Raw genomic sequence first — 20,369 nt, 5'->3', positions numbered from 1 at the left:
AATCTTCATAGAGAACTTCAAAAATAAAAACAACAGATTTTTTTAAAAATGCAAATAGAATAAAAATAAACAAATTAAAGCATGTGAAAGAAAAAGGAGAAGCACCAAAACATTTGTCTGAAAAATTCCTGATGAGCAAACCCTCCCAAATTCCTCTTCTTTGACTTCATGACAATCATTAAATTAATTCCTCTGAATGTACACAGGTTTGTTTTCTGTTCAACTGCCAACAAAACTATATCAATCTTCACCTCACCTTTACAGAATATGGAATCACAGTGACATACGTTTCCCAGGACTGCCCACGGCTTGTAAAGCTTCTCATTCTTTCTGTAGTACACCTCAGGGTAAAAAAATTAATGCACTATTTGTTAAAAAAAAAAAAAAAGAAAACAAAACATCTTTTTATACTATAAGAAGATGTTGATAAATTGCATATAAAAACATCCCCTGGTTTATTCACTTGGTACAAATTCCTATTAATTTAAGGGAGCTTTGTATCCTAGAGGAATTCCTAGCAGAAGGGGGAGGAAATAGGGCTCGAGTCTCTAACCCAAGCTCTCATTTAAGCAGAAAGAGTCTCCATCACCATGATATCCATACTGTGGATCATATATATTATGATCACCTTGGGATTCAGCTGTACTAATATAGAAATCTATATTGATGAATGCTTTTTGGACAGCTGTCCAGACTTCTTGGGCAGCAAGAGAACAAGCAGTTCTAAGGTGTAGTTCCTCCCTTACTAACACAGCCAGTGAAATCACTCCCTACAAGTATTTATTTCTCTCCACTGGTAAGATGCTGAGGTTAAATCAGACTTCTCTGATGTCTGAAATCAGTTGATATAACACTCGCCCTTGCTGTCTTAGCTGCTTTGTGATCGTAGGTATCAGTCTCTACCCTGAAAATAGAAGAATCGTATTTCCTTCACAAACTTTCCAATTTTCATTTAACCATCTATTTCAAACAGCTAATTTTGTATTCCTGGACATTTTCCACTTTCATTTTTTCATTATTTCTTTAGCTCTTCTGTCTAGTCAAAAGATTATGACACAAATAGACATGCAACAAGACTGCTGAGACTTATTAATTATGGAGTAGAGAGTTGTCTTTGTGAACAAATGCATTTAGCTAAATAATTATGCTTTTCTCTGAGTTTCAACCCAACTTTTCTATTTGAACTTGAAGTAAACTGTCTCTGTGGTCATGCTTACAACAGCTGAAGCCAGTATAAACAAGGAAGGGCCAAACACAAAAACTAAAACTTCTTGAAAGCATCCTGGTTATCTCAGGAAAGATTTATTAATTAGGTCCAAGTCTTATTTACGCCAGATCTTCATAAAGAACATTTCATCGTAGTCAGCGTGTACCAAAAATACCAAACAAACAAAACAAAAAACAGCCAAAAAGACACCAGAAAAAAAAAATCAACTGTTTCAAAGATACTTTAGTCAGTAGCAGAGATGGTGAAAGAATAGATTGTTTATTGTAACTATGTTTGAATGAGACTTTACGAGGTTAAATTAAAGTAATGTATACTTTCAGACCTTCTGTTCACTATTCTAATGACAAACATATGGGATAGAAAGCCTCCTCCTGTAGCAATCAGCTGAAGTGCCTACTCAGGCACCAAAATGGCTGCCTGCAGATTTTGGCAGTGTCCTGGTTCTTAAAGAGACTGCTACAAGCCATGGAGGATTTCCACCCTGAACACCTCTTATGACTTGCATCTCTCCACTTCTTGCCAGTTACCAACAGAATGTATGTATCACCAAACTCTGTCTATTAGAAGACTCATTCATTCAGGAAAGCCTATGACATAGAATCACAGAATGGTTTGGGTTGGAAGGGACCTTCAAGATCATCTACTTCCAACCCCCTGCTATAGGCAGGGACACCTCCCTCTAGACCAAGTTGCTCAAAGCCCTACCCAGCCTGGCTGGAATGCTGCTGCCAGGGAGGGGGCATCCACAACCTCACTGGGCAACCTGTTCCAGTGTCTCACCATGCAGCAGAAACTGTGAGAAGTGTTAAAAGGAACAGCTCCCTTTCTTATTTCATAGATGCGACTTGGTAACAACATCTCTTTTCTGTTGGCAGACCTGTTCCATAGGGAATGATATTCATTCAGTGTCAGTTTCAGGTTCTTCCACTGCTGCACCTGCATCTCAGGGACCAATAGCTGCCCATCACTGTCACTCTTCTGCTCTAGTCCTGAGAACGTCCCGTGCAGATGGCTGGTCTGCCCCAACTGTACTTTTGTACGGTGTAACATACTGATGGGGAAATGCAGCAGGGACATCACTTAGTGCAGTCCCGGGCTCAGAGAAGCTGCACTCACAGACATGATCCCGATCTAAAACTTTATACTTGAAGCCTTCTCATCTTACTACAAGATTTGCACTTCTTGCATGTGATAGGTAAGCCTTCCCCTAAGCTAGAAATGTAGCATCCAAAATCTGACCTCCTGGGACTGCAAAGAACTGAGCCAGAGCTTAGCCTTTTCTCACTGTAACTAGGGTCTGAACTCATTCACCTAGTAAAGTGGAAAAGGACTAAAGATTCTTTTGTCTGTTTAATACACTTCGGAAATAAGAAATTTTTAAGGAATCTAAACTAGAAGTATCTTTAAAAAAGATTTACGGGTAAGTAAAGCTCAATATTTCATCAAAATCTTGAGAAATTTAAATACTGAATTTGCCCTTATTTAGAAAGGTAAATCAACAAGAAGTAGATGCTTGGATAGAAGTGATCAGAACTGGGACTATTAAGACAAGCCTTTGGGCTTGTCACACAGGTATTTGAAAAGCAATTTCTCATGGATATTATCTCTTATTATGAAGCCATCATAGCAACTAGTAAACTGAATTGCTTTTCTTAAAGAAGTCCCAAGGGCTGCAGTACTCTTGGTAGAGATATACTAAGGCTGCAGATTTTGTATCTGAGACAGGATTTCAAGCACAACAAGATCAAGAGTAATTCGTTCCACGAGCTAGTCCCATTCTAAACATGGGGAACATTTGCAAAATTTCTAACTGGAAATGAGTGTTGAATGTCATCAGAGTTTGGAGTTATTAATCTCCAGAGTTTTAACTGAAACCCATGTAGCTCAAAGTCAAGGCTGGATAAAAACAGAGAAACTTCATAAAAAGCTTTACATTGTATGAGTGCATTGCACTCACAGTGCCTTGTCATTTGTTCCCATTTATAACATAACTACATTTTCTACGGAGATAATTTTCAACATGTATTTGCTGCCAGTCTGAGTTAATAAGCTGGTAATTACCAGCATGCTCTTACAAAAACAATATTCAAATTCTGTAACCTATGTCCAGCTCTTGCAGTGATACCATTCTAAGCTGTATGATATATTTTTATTACTGTTTAAAAACAAAAAGGTTTATTGTGGCGCAGAATTAGTTTGAGCCTTTCACATTATCTGTACGGGTTATTAGCATTCTGTGCCTCTCCATGGGTCTTAAATGACTACATAATGCCATCTAGAGGTATGGGGCTTATAGTCTTCTGAAAACAGCCAAATTTTAAATTAACTTTGTCACTAAGGAGATCTGATTGTGCAATTTGTGATCCAAAACCATCACAATTATGACTTTGATGTTTTAAAATAAAATTTCTTCTAAATGTAAACGTTTCAAACCTTATTCATATAGACTGCACAGCCTGTTATTATCCATTCATAGCAGGTGCAATAAATATTTAGAGTCTGGGAACAAATATACAACATGATTCTAACGCAAATGTATTTCGTCTACTAGAAAGAAAACGTGAGGCATATAACAGAAAATAATAATGATGCAATTGTTTATTTTAACTCTTTACATTTTACATATATCCTTTCTCTGTGCAGGTCACACCTCAGAGCCAGTGCAGAACATGCCACGTGGTACACAGCACCCGTAGCACAGTTATGTGCCCTGTGAATCAAGATAAACCACAGGAGCTCTTGTTCTACTGCATGTTTTATACAACTCCTTTGAAAATGCATCCCTTCATACAAGCTTTCACCTGTCTCCATTCTACCAGCTTCCTTAACCCAAGTCTTGGTTTCTGGCTTCACCATCCCTGTCTACATCTGTGTAAGTAAATAATACCTTGGTCACATGGTTACCTTTAGCTGCTGTCATATTGCCTATTAGGAGTAGTCCCTGTACTGTACTAACCTGAACCTTTCCCAGACACTATCTAGGAAAGCGTTTACTTGCTACAAAGCAAAATTGTCACAGGATCTGCTCCAATAATTTAACCGTATTGCCATGTGGCAGTGCTTAAGGTGCACTTTGCACCAGTTTAATTTACCAGTAAAGAAGTATCTTCCAGGTTTTCATAACTGTTCTTTCAGCTACATCCATAAAGCTCAGTTTCTACTGGAGAGCTTACCACCAACCCTCTCATATTCTGAAAGATGAGGTGGTGTATGGGAACTGTTGAATCACGGCCTGAACCTCTGATTGACCACCTGGGGTGAGCACTGAGTCAGCCGCAGAAGCACAGGTAGAGGCAACTCCACCTGTGCAACCAGAAGGGGTGGAGCCAGGCTCCACCTCTCCTAAACCCCATTTAAGGGCTGACTCCCATGGAAGAAGGATCTGTCTCTGGAGATTGCTCCTCTTGGAGCCCCTTTTGGCAAGCCCAGGACACAGGTAAGCTTCCTATTCATCTCTGATTATTCCTTTTCAAACATGCTAGTGTCTTATATCTGTATACTTATTTGCTCTACAGGTGGCCTTTTCAGAAATAGTCAGGTGGAGCAGTAAATGGTATTTCAGAGTATTTAGACTATGATGGAAAGAAATAGTTTCCAGCAGCACTACATTAACCTTCTCAGGCCTATAGCACAAGCAGTGTCGCTGCGCAGCAAAGTTCCTGTTTTTGAAACTCATCTCAGAATTGATAATTAGACACATGAAGAATTGCATATGTATTTCCTATTTTCTTTTCAAGGTAAAACTACTTAAAAGTGGACATTCCTCTCATAGTTCATGTATACTAATACTTTCTTGAACGCATAAGCTACAGCCATCTCTCACTGCCCTTTCTTAAGTAGCTGTCAACGCTTTCAGTCTTAGATCCCCATGTAAATGGTAGATAAAATTAATCATATATATTTCTTATGAAAATAATTCACGAACTCTTTCCCATTCTCCATTTTGCACCTCCTGTTCTCTACAGAAAACACAGAGGGAGCATTTCTGATGCTCTATTACACGATGTTTCCTGAACAGCTGTTGCAGCCTAAGCTTTCATTTTCACATGGTGTGTTTCTAGATGTTTTCACTGCAATACTGCACAACACTTAAAATGCATGGTACCCTTTTCATTTTTTCAGTGACTTTTTCTAAGCTCTGTAATTCCCATTCAGTAGAACACCCTCTTCCTTCCTGTAGAAATGTATAACCTTTTGTCATGAGATTAGTAAAAGCGACAAAAATACCATCCTAAAGATGACAAATTGCTTTTTTCTGTATGCAATAATCTTACTAAATATCTCACTAGTATACATTTCATGTATATGCATACACTACAAATGCAAGTACATCTCCCAAAAAATCCAAGCCAAACAGCATAAACATTAACTACTGAATATATGGCATCCAGTCTTAATTCATACTACATCATGTAGATCACAACTGAAAATATGTTAAACAACAGAATAAGTTTATCCACTGAATTAAAATTTAAATTAATTTTCCAACTTTTTTCTAGAACTACTATATTATAAATCTGAACTTTAAAAAGCAACAAAACACACTTTCTTACCATAGCCTTTGTCACTGTTTTCCAAAAGTTTCTGGACATAATATTTTGTTACCAAATGCAAAACTGAAGATGAAAAGAACAAAAATCCTGAATGGTATTTTAAAGTGTATAGAGAGTAGAAAGTCCATTCACACCCAGAAAGATTTCTTAGAGGGCTCAGCTGAAACTTGCAAACACAGTATGTTAAATGTTTGCCATCTGGTCTGTATCACTGTGTAGATTCCAGAAAATGTCTTAAAGAGTACTTTGATTCTGTGTAAGTGTGGGATGTACTGTCCACAACAACATTATGCATACTTTTCCCTTACATAATGTCCTGGATACAATGAATAAGGTCAGTACACACTAGATTTACCAGTAGGAGTAATGGCAGCATGGAGTAAGTATTTGGCATAATTAATACATTTCTGTTTCTCCCATTAACTATTACCAAGGGATGCTTTAAAGCAAGAGAATACACATAATAAATATGTAAGTTTTGATGCAGGAAAAGGCAACGGCTAGTTGACATCTTGTTCTTTTAAAAATAGAGCACAAATTTCAACAATAAGGTTCTTTAATGCCTTTCTTTTGATCTTAGAACAATCACCACTCTGTACTTCATCCCACGTACCTCTGACCTGCAAACTGAGACCAGATATCTAAAGTATTTGCTTTTTTGTAACAATGCCTGACATCTGAAGATGCATGAATATATACTTGCAAAGATACAAAGAGATATAATCTCATTTAAATAATTTGTTTGAAAATGGGGTCATTTAATGTGTCGTATGTATTACTCAAATGTAAATTCCTTTGAAAGAACTTTTATCAAGATATATATTTATACAGATAAAGAGAGATGGTGAGAGAATGGGAAGAGTGGAGGGGAAGTGACACTACTAGCTAGATTCTGTCTTTGTTTTCTTATGACTGTCTCATACCTTAAACATCTAAGCTGGAATTTTCTACATTTTCTCAGTTTCTGGCTCAGGTTATTTTTATTCAGTTTGAGAAAATATTTTTCAACAAAAAATTCTTGCTGCCTTGCAGTAAAGACTGATTGCAAATTCTTCTATAATGTTCATTTTTCCTTGTTTGGTTTTTGTCTTATATTAGAGGCCTGATACTTCTCAAGGTGGGTTGCATCTATGCTTCTAAACCACTATTTGTAACCTCCTGAATTCTATAATCTATGCTGAAGGGGCAAGTGCTTAAAACTTTATCTACCTGTTAGAGTTTGTCAGGTAGAAGATTCATTCTGTATAGTGTTCCATGCTGGAATAAAGAAAACAATATTTTGGTGAAATCAATCCCTGAAATTCAGGTAGGCTTCCTTATATATCATCATCTCTTTCTCTTTTATTTTCTCTTTGCCAAGTGTGTGTGTGGTGAGGTACAATTATAGCACAAGTAAGACTGTTGTTGCTTTGAATTCAGGAGTATTGACAAGGAAACCTAGAATGTTACTTTGCAGCAGAAAATGAAAAGCAAGGAATGAGTAGAATACACTAGAGAGGGAAAAAAAAGACATACAGGAAATGATGAATATTCAAGTTAAATAGGTATACATCCTTCAACTCATTCGGCTACTAAATTAGCTTAGTAGCAAATCTCAGAAGAATGAGGTAAGAATATACTGCTTGCAAAAAGTAAAGGGTAAAAGAGAGAAAAGAACAGAATAAAGCTTGCTTTTGCTTGCTTTTTTTTAAGAAAAGGGTGTATTGATGGAACTATATTTCTATTTTTTTAAGTTACCTTCAGAAATAAATTTTATTTCTCACAGAATCATAGATCCTTAGAGTTGGAAGGGAAGGCCATCTAGTCCAACTGCCCTGCAACAACCAGGGGAACCACAGCTACATCAGGTTGCCCAGGGTCTGATCCAGCCTCGCCTTGAAAGCCTCCAGGGATGAGGTATCCACCACATCACTGGGCAACCTGTTCCAGTGCCTCGTCACCTTCACTGTAGAAGACTTTTCCCTTATATCTAGCCTAATTCTACCCTCTTTGAGCTTGAAGCCATTTCCCCTTGTGCTGTCACCACAGATCCTGCTAAAAGAGTCTGTCCCCTTCTTAGCTGTAGCTCCCCTTTAGGTACTGGAAGGCTGCTATCAGGTCACCTCCAAAACTTCATAGCATTTTTGAGCAGTACTACACACTACTATCACATAAGTGTGAGATAGAAGTTTTGGAAGCAAGCTTTAATGAATCAAGTATTTCTCATTCACATTTATAAGTTATAAAAATTCCCGAAGTGGCAATATCTAACCATCTGTAATGACTGAGTGAACACTATGTAAGTAGTGAGATGAATGGAAAATTCACTACACTGTGTTGTTTAATTTGATTTCTTGAGTTAAAAGATTATAAATAGAATATCCCTGATCAAACATTCATTCTGTAATTAAAATGTTTCCATGGATCTCTAATAACACAGAAGTCATATTAAAATCAAACTGTATGCAACAATGTATTTCAAGATTCCTCAAACGATCAGCCTGCATGCATATCTTTTGCAGCTTGTTACATCTGATGGGGGGTGGGAAAAAAGAAAAATAGAAAGAAAAATAGATGAGCCAGTACAGTACTAATCTGCCCCCTGGTGACAAACTAAGAAAAACCACTAGATCTGCAAAATCCATCAGAGAAGACAACTTGCCCAGAAACATCAATGAGGAAAGGGATAAGCAATTCAATTAATATTTGAGATGCTTACATGTGTTTTTTTGTTTGTTTTTTTTTTTTACAAAAAACACATTACAAAAAAGTTATCCAGTACTCTCCTCTTCAAGACTAGGAATGTTTCTGTGATTCCAATCCTACTTTGGAACTCAGATTGCCAGTTTATAGGATGCATCTAATCCAATAAAGACTCCTGTGCTATAGAAATCTATGTCTGAACTTGCTATCTAAATTCTCTTTATAGTAAATTGAAAGAAACAGGAGATTTGATGGAGAAATTTAACTCAGGTATTTATCTAAAAATATCTAAAATACATCATGTCTTAGAAGTGCCTATTCCTCTCCATTAAGCATAAAAGAAGGGCAGATCTCTAGCTCAAAAGTAGACCAGTTCTGTAGCCATCTAAAGGCAAGTGACGAATCCCACTGTCTGTGTTTCAGCAACAGAGGATAACTGCATTTCTGACTCTGAAGAATCCTAAGGCATTATAGGCTGTGAATAGCTCAAAGACCAACTTTTATGGGGCAGATAGCTGTAACAGTTTTATATTTATAATAGTATTTATAGAAAAATCTTATCTCTCAGGGTCAGTAATTTGAGATTATATATAAAGATATTAAGAATATTTTTTATAGCACCTCAGTTATCCATGTATTTTACGAATGTTTGCCTGTATAAATATTATTACAGCTGTTTCCTAAAATTTGAAGTCAGGCAAAGTGCTAGTTTTCTAATTTTGTACTAAATTACCTAAATTGCCTAATTAGTGGCATGATTGTTGTTAACTGAGTATTGGACCAGAAGCTCCAATAAAGAATTAAATATCTTTCCCCAGTAGCTGTGTTTCAAACAAGGAGAGATGGTGGATCTCTAGTAAACTAACTTAAACTCTGCTGCAGCGATATATCCACAAAATTTTACCTATGAAACATAAACTGCCAATTCCTGAGTTCATTCACCAAAGTCACAAATTGTGGTTATTTCTTAAAAAAGACTCTAAATGTCGTTACAGTGCTCTGAAACAGTTCTGAGCTATTTTATATGCACACGCTTCCCATGGTATTATGGCTTGCAAACATCCTGCAAACAACACTTATGGAGTATAAGAACATCAAGAAAATCCTTGTGACCAGAAAAAGGCAAACATTGATGATAATGCTAACTTGATTCCCTTGTGCTTACCTGTGAAAGCAGGTATTATTACAAGGACTGCTCTGAAAGTAGTGCCTCCTATTTTATAACATTGTCCCATGGCATCAGAGGTGGATGTTGGTGCTGTGGCAGTAGAGGCTGAACCTTCCCATCAATTGTCTATCCCATTTTGTTGCTGTGTGACAGATGGCAGCAATCAGGCAGTCTGACAACATGGCATCTGGCATGGAAGTGTGTACGAAGCAAAGATGTGGAATTAAATTCCTCCATGTAGAAAGAAAATGGCACCCATTGACATGTTGGCACTGCTGAAATGCACCACCAGCGATCCCCCTGCTGGTGCAGATTTTTATGAATGTGGCATGCAGGCTCTTGTTCATTGCTGGTGAAAAGGTACAGCTAATGCTGGTGACACCGTTGGAAAAACAGCATTTTGTAGCTTAGAATTTGCTCTATCCAATAGTGTCATTGTGCTGCCTGTAGCTCTTGTCGTTTCCATGGAAATAAATAGGAAGCATTACTTTCAGTGCAACCTCCATAGCTGTCCCCACACATCTCCGACGGGCGCGAGGGCCGGGTCACCCCTCCCGCGCTCTGCCTGAGGGGGCACGAGACGGCGGCGCGCGGCTGCGTGCCCAGAGCCGCCCAACGGTCGCTCCCTAACGGCCGTTGGGCGGCTCCAAGCAGGCGGCCGCGCACCTGTGCTGTAGCCTCGTCCCCGCAGGCAGGAGGGGATCAGGAAACCTCAGTGCTGGTGTCTCCTGACAGGTGAAAGCTAGTCTGGGCTAGACACGTTGCTTTCAGTTTTTCCCACACGCCAAGGCTTTTTTGTCCTCTCTGGACTTACAAGCCTCCCCTGTGGCAACGCTGGGAAGATGTTTCACCGTCCTGTTTCCAAATATGCTTCCTTTGGAAAGTTGCTTCCAGTATGTAAGTAATCATTTGTGATGAAAGTTGAAAAAGGAAAAACAACCGAAACTGCACTCATGATCTAAAGTCCAGTAAGGGAAGAACGCTTTCAGCTGTAGACCCGCAGTGCTGATGGGCGCTGATGCAGTTACACTGGTGGAGTTATGCTGCAGTTAGTTCAAGCACACGGCTCTCCTTGGGTAGGCTGCCATGTGCCTCCTGGGTGAGGAGCTGCAGTTACTTCTGGTTTAGAAGGGCAAATCGTATGTTCTTATCTCTGAACTTTGTAACGTAGGCTAAAGGCATATTGACCCATTATAGGGGATGTTTTTAACTTTTTTTTTGGCTTAGAAGGCAAATTGTTAAGGAGATCAAGTACCCTTGTTTACTGTCATGATTACTTGAGAGAATTCAAAAGACTCTAACTTCCCTGGGTGTAAGAGGGAGTTAGGTAACTTCATACCCCTGTTCGTGGCATGGAAAACTGTTTCAGCCTGTGCTCTGCCCCACTGGCTTTTCTGAGCTCACACACTTACATTCTTCAAACTCTCCATCTCTTCTTTCATCATTATGCTTTTCCTTTTTTTTTTTTTTTTAATGTTCTGTTTCTGTATTTTCAATCTGTGCTACTTCTCTGTGCCTACCTTAACCATTATCTAGAAAAAAGTTCTTTATTCAGACCTTAAGATTCCATGCATTTCCTTTGTTTTCACCCCCAAAAAATCTTACCTTCCTCCCTTTCCTATTTTAAATGCAGATTTACAAGTAAATGTGCTCCTTCCAACAAAGTTGAATCCAGCCTAGCAAAGTATGATTACTGTCTTGTAATGTCCTTGAGAGCCAGATAGAGGGTATTGGTTGAATAGTTCCTCATTATTATTTCTCTGGGGATCTATTCAGTATTTCATACTGCTAGCCACTTTTAGTTGGGCACACTGTCTGTTATTGTCCATATATTGTTATGAAAAAGCAGATTCTTCAGGGATTTGCCAGTCATCTCATTGTTGAGCATCAGGTTTATTTAGAGCTAACAGTGCTTGAATACCAAGAGTATCCACCTGCTTTGATGCTACTGCTGTCAGGACATTAACCAGGGCTTCACTGTAGATTTTACAAAGAAACTGAATAAGGAAAATGTATGCTAGAGCCCAGCAGAGCAAATGGATGCTATTTCTCTAATCTGTTTCAGGAGTGTTTCTTTCAATGACGTTTCTTGTTTTTCTTCATTGTGTTATTATTTTAAAATCCTCTCCAAATTAACAGATTACCATGTGGATTGCCAGAGTTTTACATCAACGGCATATGAAATGTTTCCAATTCTAAAAACATGATTTAAAGTTACGGTAAATTACCAGGGACATCAACTTTAATCCTCTTAATCTAGATCCAGGAAAAAAAAAAGTTTCATTCTCTTGAACTGCAGTGCCTAAACCAGCATCCAGAATGAGAAATTAAAACTCATGAGTTGGATGCTGAGGTGCTTTCTGCTACGCCTGTAATGAAATATTCTAGGTTCTCCGAGATGGTTCTGTATCAAAAATATCTTCAATGTAAAATGCAAATCAGTGTTAAGGTGGCCCTAAAGTTTGACTGCCTATTTTGAGTTCCTTGGTACTTCCATGTAGCTGCCTTCTCTGGAAAATAATCCTTTAAAAGTTAAAGAGTATTCTTGAATAGTGAGGTGTTTTTTTTTTAAGAAATATTAAATATTTCCTCCTCTAATTAACTTATTATTTTTTTTATATTATTATTAATTTATATTTTCTATATAGCCAGGGAAATAGATAATTGGCATAACTATAAGCATACCAAAAATTTACTTGCAGCCAGAATTTCTGCTAATGATGATGTTATAACAGCAGCTTGCATGAAAATTTCCACTAGTATTTGTATATATGCAGTATTTCTGTGAGCCATGTTGACTTAATTTCCTTTGAAGGCACGTATACAATTTGCCAAGTTTTTGTGTAGTTAACTTACCTATTAAGCTGAGGCTCTATTTATGGATTAATATAGCACATTCTCTAGCAATATGTCGCCTTTTTTTCAAAAAAAAAAAAAAAAAAAAAAAGACCCTATCACACAGACACAGGAGGAGACAGTAAGGTTGCTATGGGAACCTTAGCTCTAAATGGTCTGGCTTTTGTTGGCTTAAAATCTCAAACATTGTGTTGCATTAATTATGTTTTTGTTGAGGTTCTTTGCACTGAATATGAAATTTGTTGGATTGCTGTTTCAGTTTTACATATATGTGTGCACAGCAACTTGTGTTAGCTAATGGAAGAAGGGCAGAATGTGTCTTTTTATCATACTGAATTACAGCACTGAAGAAAATATACTCAATAGGGACTAGGTTTTATTAATCTAGCTAAATTTCAGCTATTACTACCCTCAGTTATTGAATATGGCTCATGGATACTAACAAACTAATGTAGAAGAAACAGCAGTGGGACAGAGCTGCAATAAAAGGCAGGAATGGAGCAGCAATTGTCAAAGGAAAGAGTTGGAGAAATCTCTGTTGGAAGCATGGGAGGAATTTTGGTACTGGTTTTGGTAGGGGGAAAGAAGCTGAAAATGAAAACTAAATCAAAAGAGCCACAGAGAAAAAATTTGGGGAATACTGGGAAGAGAGCTTGAACAATGACAGACAAGAAGCTGAAGGATTGCTTTTAGTGTAGGAGCCCCAGGGAGAAGAGAGACAAATGGATAAAGAGACTCTGAAAACAAGGTGTCTGGTGAAGGGGAGATGGCAGCAGATGGGTTGCTGCTAAATAGAGTGATGAGGGCAATAATGAGACTCAAAAGGAATGTCCCCAGTTTGTGAAAATACTGTTTATCATATTCTGTTAATTATAAACCATAAAACATATTAATATATTTTAACATATTTAGCATATATGCATTATCTCTCCAGAAGTGATGCCTCCTATTTATTTCCATGGAAACCAGAGGAGATATGAAGAGCACAATGATACTATTTGATAGAGCAAAGTCTCAGTTAGAAAACACTATTTTTCAGTGTAGAAACATTTTATAGCATTAAATATCTTCCCAATACTTTTCTAGAATTGTTATTTGATAATTTTCCTCTTAGAAAGCCACTTGTGAGTGATGAATGTGATTTAATTTTCCTTTCTTAAATCATATTACTTATTCTTAAAAAGATTATATTTTATTCAAATTTCCAGAGAACAATTACAATCATTATCCACCCTTATGGGTGGTACAGTGTCTGGAATTTTTACGATGAAAACTGATACAGCACTTTAAAACTTTTTGGTGCTTTAAGCTTCTATACTACAAGACAGCAAATAGAACAGATGTTACTAGTAGGTATGCTCCACTTTAAATGTCATCATATCATATGGTAAGTATTTTAAACAGTCTGCTGAAACTTCACATTGTTTTAGCAACCATAAATCCTCAGTCAGAGTACATACATTTTCAAACTCATGAATGACTATAGTTTTTATCTCTATTTTGTTTAAAACCGAAGAAGACAGTCCTCATGATCTCAGTCTCCTTTATAGAAATTTATAGAATTCTGTATATTAAAATAAGTAAATTTAATTTCACATTGAAGAGTTTTATCAAAAAGAAATAGAGATAATTTTCTTCATTAATATTAAAAGTGGCAGCCATTTTCTTCTGACTCTAAATGGATTGATGGGCCAAGACAAATTCTATGAATTTCAATAGGGCCAAGTGTCGAGTCCTGCATTTTGGTCACAACACCCCCAGGCAACCCTACAGGCTTGGGGAGAAGAGACTAGAAAGCTGCCTGATGGGAAGGAACCTTGGTGTACTGCTGGACAGTTGGCTGAATATGAGCCAGCAGTGTGCCCAGGTGGCCAAGAAGGCCGATGGCATCCTGGCTTGTATCAGGAATGGTGTGGTGAGCAGGACTAGGGAACTAATCCTGCCCCTGTACTCAGCATTGGTGAGGCCTCATCTCGAGTACTGTGTTCAGTTTTGGGTACCTCAGTACAGAAAGGACATGGAGGTGCTGGAGCAGGTCCAAAGAAGGGCAACAAGGCTTGTGAAGGGCTTGGACAATATGCCCTACGAGGAGAGGCTGAGGGAGCTGGGGCTGTTTAGTCTGGGGAAAAGGAGGCTGAGGGGAGACCTTATTGCTCTCTTCCAATATCTGAAAGGTGCTTACAGCGAGAGCGGGGTTGGTCTCTTCTCACTGGTAACAGGTGACAGGATGAGGGGAAATGGCCTCAAGTTGCACCAGCAGAGGTTTAGGTTGGATATCAGGAAACACTTCTTTACAGATAGGGTTGTTAAGCACTGGAATAGGCTCCCCAGGGAGGTGGTTGAGTCACCATCCATGGATGTGTTTAAAAACCATTTGGATGTGGTGCTCAGGGACATGACTTAGCGGAGGATTGTTAGTTAGGGTAGTATGGTTAGGTCACGGTTGGACGTGATGATCTTTAGGTCTTTTCCAACTGTGTGATTCTATGATTCTAAATAGAGTAAGTAACATGCTTACATATGTTCACAATATACTTACCTACTGCTGTGGACTTTATGCTCCCAGAGAAGATGAATAACTACCAAAGGAATTCTCATGAAATTTTAACAGAAAAGGGAGTGAAACATCTGAACCAGTCTAATCCACTGGAGGCAAATCACACACCTATAATGCTTACAGTAGTTAACATCTCCTTCACTCTTGACAAAATCAGAAATGATACTAGTGATATTTTTATGTGACGTGGGTGTGTCAAATAAAGGGGTCTCCTGGGATTTCCAGAATGGTAGCAGCCTGACCCAGTGCATTCCAGCCTCTTGGCCTCCTAACAGCTAGATTTGACTACTTGAAAAACGTAATCCGTAATGGTACCCATTATGAATAATACACCAGCGGCAATCAGAGTCATTTAATTTTTATGCGTGTAGCTACTGTGATAAGGGATGACATATGCCTGGAATGAATTAATCAGATGGACCCATAGTGACAGACACTGTTATTTATCAAAGAGCATAAAGACTTGGAGGATCTTTAAACAAACAAACAAAAAAAACCTTGAAATCAGACACTTCCTGAACTGGGACAGCATGCCAGCAAATACTTCAGTACTCATTATGAGTTAGCACATCTCCTCCCACTGAGATGCTTTTGTGTAATATAAATGTGAGCACATGAAACAACTCCGTTTTCCTTAACCTCTCCTGTGTCAGGGCCCACATAACTTCCATCAGTCAAAATTCTTTACTCTCTCATGGCCAAGGCTTTACTCCATGAACATATCTTACTTCTGATTTCACAGTGATTATACAGGGGCTAACTTGGTTATCCACACAACTCTGTAGAAAACTTCATTTTGCTTAGAGCCTTTCAAACATACGTCCCATCATTTAACAATTACAGATCAGAGAATCACAGGGGTTGAAAGGGACCTTAGGAGATCGTCGAGTCCAACCCCTCTGCTAGAGCAGTTCCCTAAAGCAGGTTGCACAGGTGGGCATCCAGATGGGTCTTGAATATCTCTGTAGAAAAGACTCTCCCATCTCTCCAGGCAGCCTATTCTGGTGCTCCATCATCCCTACCATAAAGTTCTTCCACATGTTAGTACCAAACTTCCTATGTTCAAGTTTTAGCCCATGGCTCTAAATCTCTACGTGTATGACAGTAATTCATGTGGACCTATATTATTAAGATATACTTCCAATAAAGAATGTAAATAGTATCTTCAGAAATAGCAATAGGCATCCACAACCTTCTGACAGAGGAAATAATGCCACAGAATGACATCCTTCCTCTTGTGAGTGAGATGAAGAAGACTGAGAAGAGCAAGGGCTTAAGCTTTGACACAGATGTCAAGGTCTTCTTATGCATCTCTTGGACATGTATGCCAATTTTCTGTTCCCAAGAATAAATGGAAAATTCTGATGTCAAACTCCAGTTTTGTTCATCTTCAATCGTATAGATGGCATACAGGATAACTAGGGAAAAAATGCAAGTGATAATGACTGTAGTAAGACTTTATCCATTGTCCCGTGTGACATCTTAAAACTGAAGTAGGAAAAACAGGCTGAAAAAAAAACAGCAGTTTTTCAGTGGGCCTGAGAAAGGCACTTGATTCTGTGCTGTTTTGTCCTAGCCATAATTCTGCTAGTATTTTCACTGTCAGACCACAAGTGTTGTAAGCCCCTACTGTAACAGGATTGAGTTTGTAGTGATCTGGAGAGATTAAGAGAAATGGTCTAAAACCAGCAAGATAATATGTAGTGAAGGCAAGTAATCATAGACTTCAGAAGGAGAAATCAAACGAACCACTTCAAAATGAGATATAACTGGCTACGGAACAACAGAATGGAAAAGGGACAAGAAGTTATACTGGATTACAAACTGATGATGATCTAACTGTGATTGTGTTGAAAATATTTTAGGCTATGTTAAGGGGGATTGCAGTATGTCAGAAGCAGATGACAGTCATTCTGCTTTACTCAACTTTAGAGAGACCTACATTAGTACTGCGTCCTGTTTTGAATGTCCCACTTTAAAATGCAGGCAAGTTAAACGGACTCCAGAGAGAAGATTAAAAATAATAAATGAAAGAAGGCTGAAGGAATTGTAGAAGACAAAAGGCTGAAAAACGTGACTGCTTTCTCCCAGTATATAAAAGTTGCTCAGTGACCTCCAGTTAAGGTAGAAGAAGAAATTCACTTGTCGAAAAGATAAGTCAGGTTAATACTAGGAAAAAAACATCATTCGCGGATACTGAAGATCGATTGTAAACTGAGATTTTTAAAAGGCATTCACCAGAGACAACATAAGCCTGTTTAACTTAGCTGTCTGCAGGAGGACAAACTAAATGGTCCCTTTACATCTTTCAAATCCTTATTGTGTGGATTCTGTTCTTCGCAGTGTAGTTATTGCCACGTATATTTTTACTGGTTCCACTCCACAGATGAGACTGAATGCACTACAACCACTGAAGTACACAGACAGAAACATCCATCATGATAGTCCAGATCTCTCATCAATTTTGTGCAGTGTGGAACAGATTTTGGAGGTTCTTCTGATAAGAGGGAAATTTGTTAGAAACAAACTCAATGTCTTTGCCAGCATCATATGAACACATACACTGACCACTGGTAGGATGTAGTGATTCTTTTTTTGGCTCTGCTTTTATTCTGATTATGACACAACCCCTGGTACACAAACCTGCTTTTTTGTTGCTTTTTAATATATATTTCTGCTTGTATGCATACAGCTTAATATTTGATGTTTTATGTGCCCTGGATGTAGTTTAATTTCAGAAACACAATTAAGATATGTGCAGACGTTACCTACATATAATACGGTACCGTTTGGGGAAAGATTGCCTTAATTGCTCTGAAACATAAGTATTCTTAAAGCCTTATGGAAATGGGCATCTCATGAAACAGGCAGAGGAAAGGTGATTTTCCCCCAACATGTGTGATCCTGCTGAAACAATTTCAATTACATATTTTCTGTTTATAACACACATTTGTTTAAATTGGATAGCGCTACCAACTTAAAAATCTTGAGGTAATGATTATTTTTGAAGTGTCTCTGAGCATTTCAGCTGCAAGTCAGCAATTACTTTTCATGGGTGTGAGACCATTACAAAAAAAGACCATTAGCAAACCTTGCTTTGTTAACTGACAATTAAGAACACACTTATTTCCATGTGCAATTGTGAGACTTTTGTGTAACTTAACAAGAAGAAAGATTCCATATTTATTAAATTGCCTAAAACTACTTTAAAGTTGACTTGGGCATATATTTTTGATTTGAAAAGCAAGAGATTAGAGACAGGATCTGACATTGTACATGTAAACATAGTATGTTTTGGATGTGGGATGTTTTTGGATGCCTTAAGTAAGAGTTTGTGCTTTTATTTTTATTATGGTAAAATTTTCTATCATTTTGTTTTCCTGATTACGTAGTCTTTGATTTTTATTTTTCATGACATAGTTGCATTCATTATTTTCTGAAAGACTGCTGTGCTTATCCTATGCTACTTGTGTGAAGAAATGCAATGTTTTACATTTCACTCCCTTTACATCAATTAGAACTTCTGTTCTTTTAGTCAAATCAGGAAATAGTTCAGCTCAAAGACAGACGAGAACAGATTTATGATGTTGGCTAATCATAAAGCTTGGATTGCAACCAATAAATGTATTTGATCAGTTTGTATGCAAAAACATATTAAAAGATTACAGCAAAAAAAAATTAGAGAAAGGGAAAAGATTATTTAAGATTAGCAACAAAGTCGCTACAGGAAACTTAAAGCAAGTATGATAAAGTGAATCAAAATATACAGAAATATATTTTATATGGACAGTTTGAATATACCTATTAAGTATATACTACCTTTTCACCATTTCCAGAATTACTATTAAGTTTTATCGTTAATGATCAATCATATCAAAAAAAGCTGTAACTACACAAGGTAATTCCTAAAGAATAAATAAAAATACAGAAAATTATCCCAAGTATTTCAGATGGGATATCTTACAACCAAGTTAGAAATCATTATTCCTTCTTTTGTATGACTCCATGTGTAAGTTTGAAATCGCTGTCTTCCATAAAGTTTCACTTTTGCTCACAATCACAGTTCTAACTTAGGAGAGGTACTGCTTCGCAGTAGCTGTGCATGGTTCTGGGCTGTGCACCACACTCTCCTGTTTTCTCCTAGAAAAATGTGACCATCCACATGTAACCCAGACCCTCCAGAAAGAAAGGTTATTTCCTAAATATAGCACTTTATTGTGGCTGATGATGCTGTGCATACTTTTCCATCGGTCTTTTATATGTATAACTCTCACTTTGATGCTGAATGAGTCATAAGTTTTTTGGTCCAATACAACTGTTTGATCTCAGTGTCCAACAAGAGAACTCACAGATTTAAGGACAATTTGTTTCTCTCTGAATAATGCAGTAATGACTAAGAAGGTATAGCAGATATTTAAGCAAAAGCCACAGCAATGAATAGCAAGATTTCTATTTTCAAAATACTGATGACGCTAACAGAAAATCTAATAGATGTCTGTTCATTATGGTTATTCTTCAAGAGCACAACCTTGCGTTTTGAGATAGGCTGGTCAGATTTGAAACATGTGGTTCCTTCAGAGGAAAGATTCAAGAAGACATTTCAGACTAGGTCCTGATGATCTTTCACAGCCCATATTTATTTACTGTTTACTCAACAAACTATCTATGATGTCAGAATTTAACAAAAAACTACAAAATCTTGATGTGTTGTTGTAGACAAGGGGTACTTTTCCATCTGGGAATATACTGGAAGGGCAAATATATCTGATTTTGCTTTAAAAATGCAGAGAGGAAAAATAGGCTTCAGGTCATAAAGATAGAAGAAAAATATACATATATATTTAATAGAGGATATAGATGGCGCATCAATAACACATTCAAAGAACTGTTCCAAAAGCAGCAGTGGAAAACAATGAAATATAATTCAGTCCATAATCATTATTTTCTAAATGGCATTACTGTTAAAAAACTTAAATTTGTAGTTTGCAAAATGGGTTCGTGGACTGTACATTACAAAGATTTGATTCAGAGTACCTATAAATTCCCTAAAATGCCTATAGTTGATTTATGTAACAGTAAAACAAATGAAGTAATGTATTCAGCCAGAACTATACTACTGCAAAAATGTAACCCTGATTCTATTTTACTGAAGTAAGGAAATAGTTTCAAGGAGTAATGTTCCCTGTTTTGTTTGCTAACCTTACAAAACTATAGCTAAAACAAGAACTAAGTGGGAAAAAATCAGAAATATAAAGAAGAAAGACATGTTTTTGTCATTTCAATACTAAGTCATCCGATTTATATTTATTAATAACAAGTTTTAAT

At 37.4% G+C, this 20,369-nt stretch overlaps 2 protein-coding genes across 3 annotated transcripts in view; one reads left to right on the top strand and one right to left on the bottom strand.

Annotated features, from left to right (window-relative positions):
* The window catches only part of FILIP1 (filamin A interacting protein 1), a 139,140-nt gene that overhangs the window by 116,623 nt on the left and 2,148 nt on the right, over positions 1 to 20,369 (bottom strand). The window lies entirely within an intron of this gene.
* The window catches only part of SENP6 (SUMO1/sentrin specific peptidase 6), an 80,683-nt gene continuing 70,576 nt past the window's right edge, over positions 10,263 to 20,369 (top strand). The window contains exon 1 of one of the 2 annotated variants that reach the window (XM_046939693.1): positions 10,263 to 10,366. Coding sequence is in view for 1 of the 2 variants with exons in the window: in XM_015284751.4 (XP_015140237.2) it covers positions 10,474 to 10,528 (55 nt within the window). In the remaining variant the exon portion in view is untranslated. Of the gene's footprint in view, positions 10,529 to 20,369 lie in introns of both variants that reach the window. The other variant, XM_015284751.4, reaches the window with a different exon arrangement.

The sequence above is a fragment of the Gallus gallus genome, chromosome 3 (assembly GCF_016699485.2).
Source record: "Gallus gallus isolate bGalGal1 chromosome 3, bGalGal1.mat.broiler.GRCg7b, whole genome shotgun sequence".
NCBI classification, from domain to species: domain Eukaryota; kingdom Metazoa; phylum Chordata; class Aves; order Galliformes; family Phasianidae; genus Gallus; species Gallus gallus.
The sequence above is the reverse complement of the archived record's forward strand: the minus strand, read 5'-3'. Positions and strand labels throughout refer to the sequence as shown.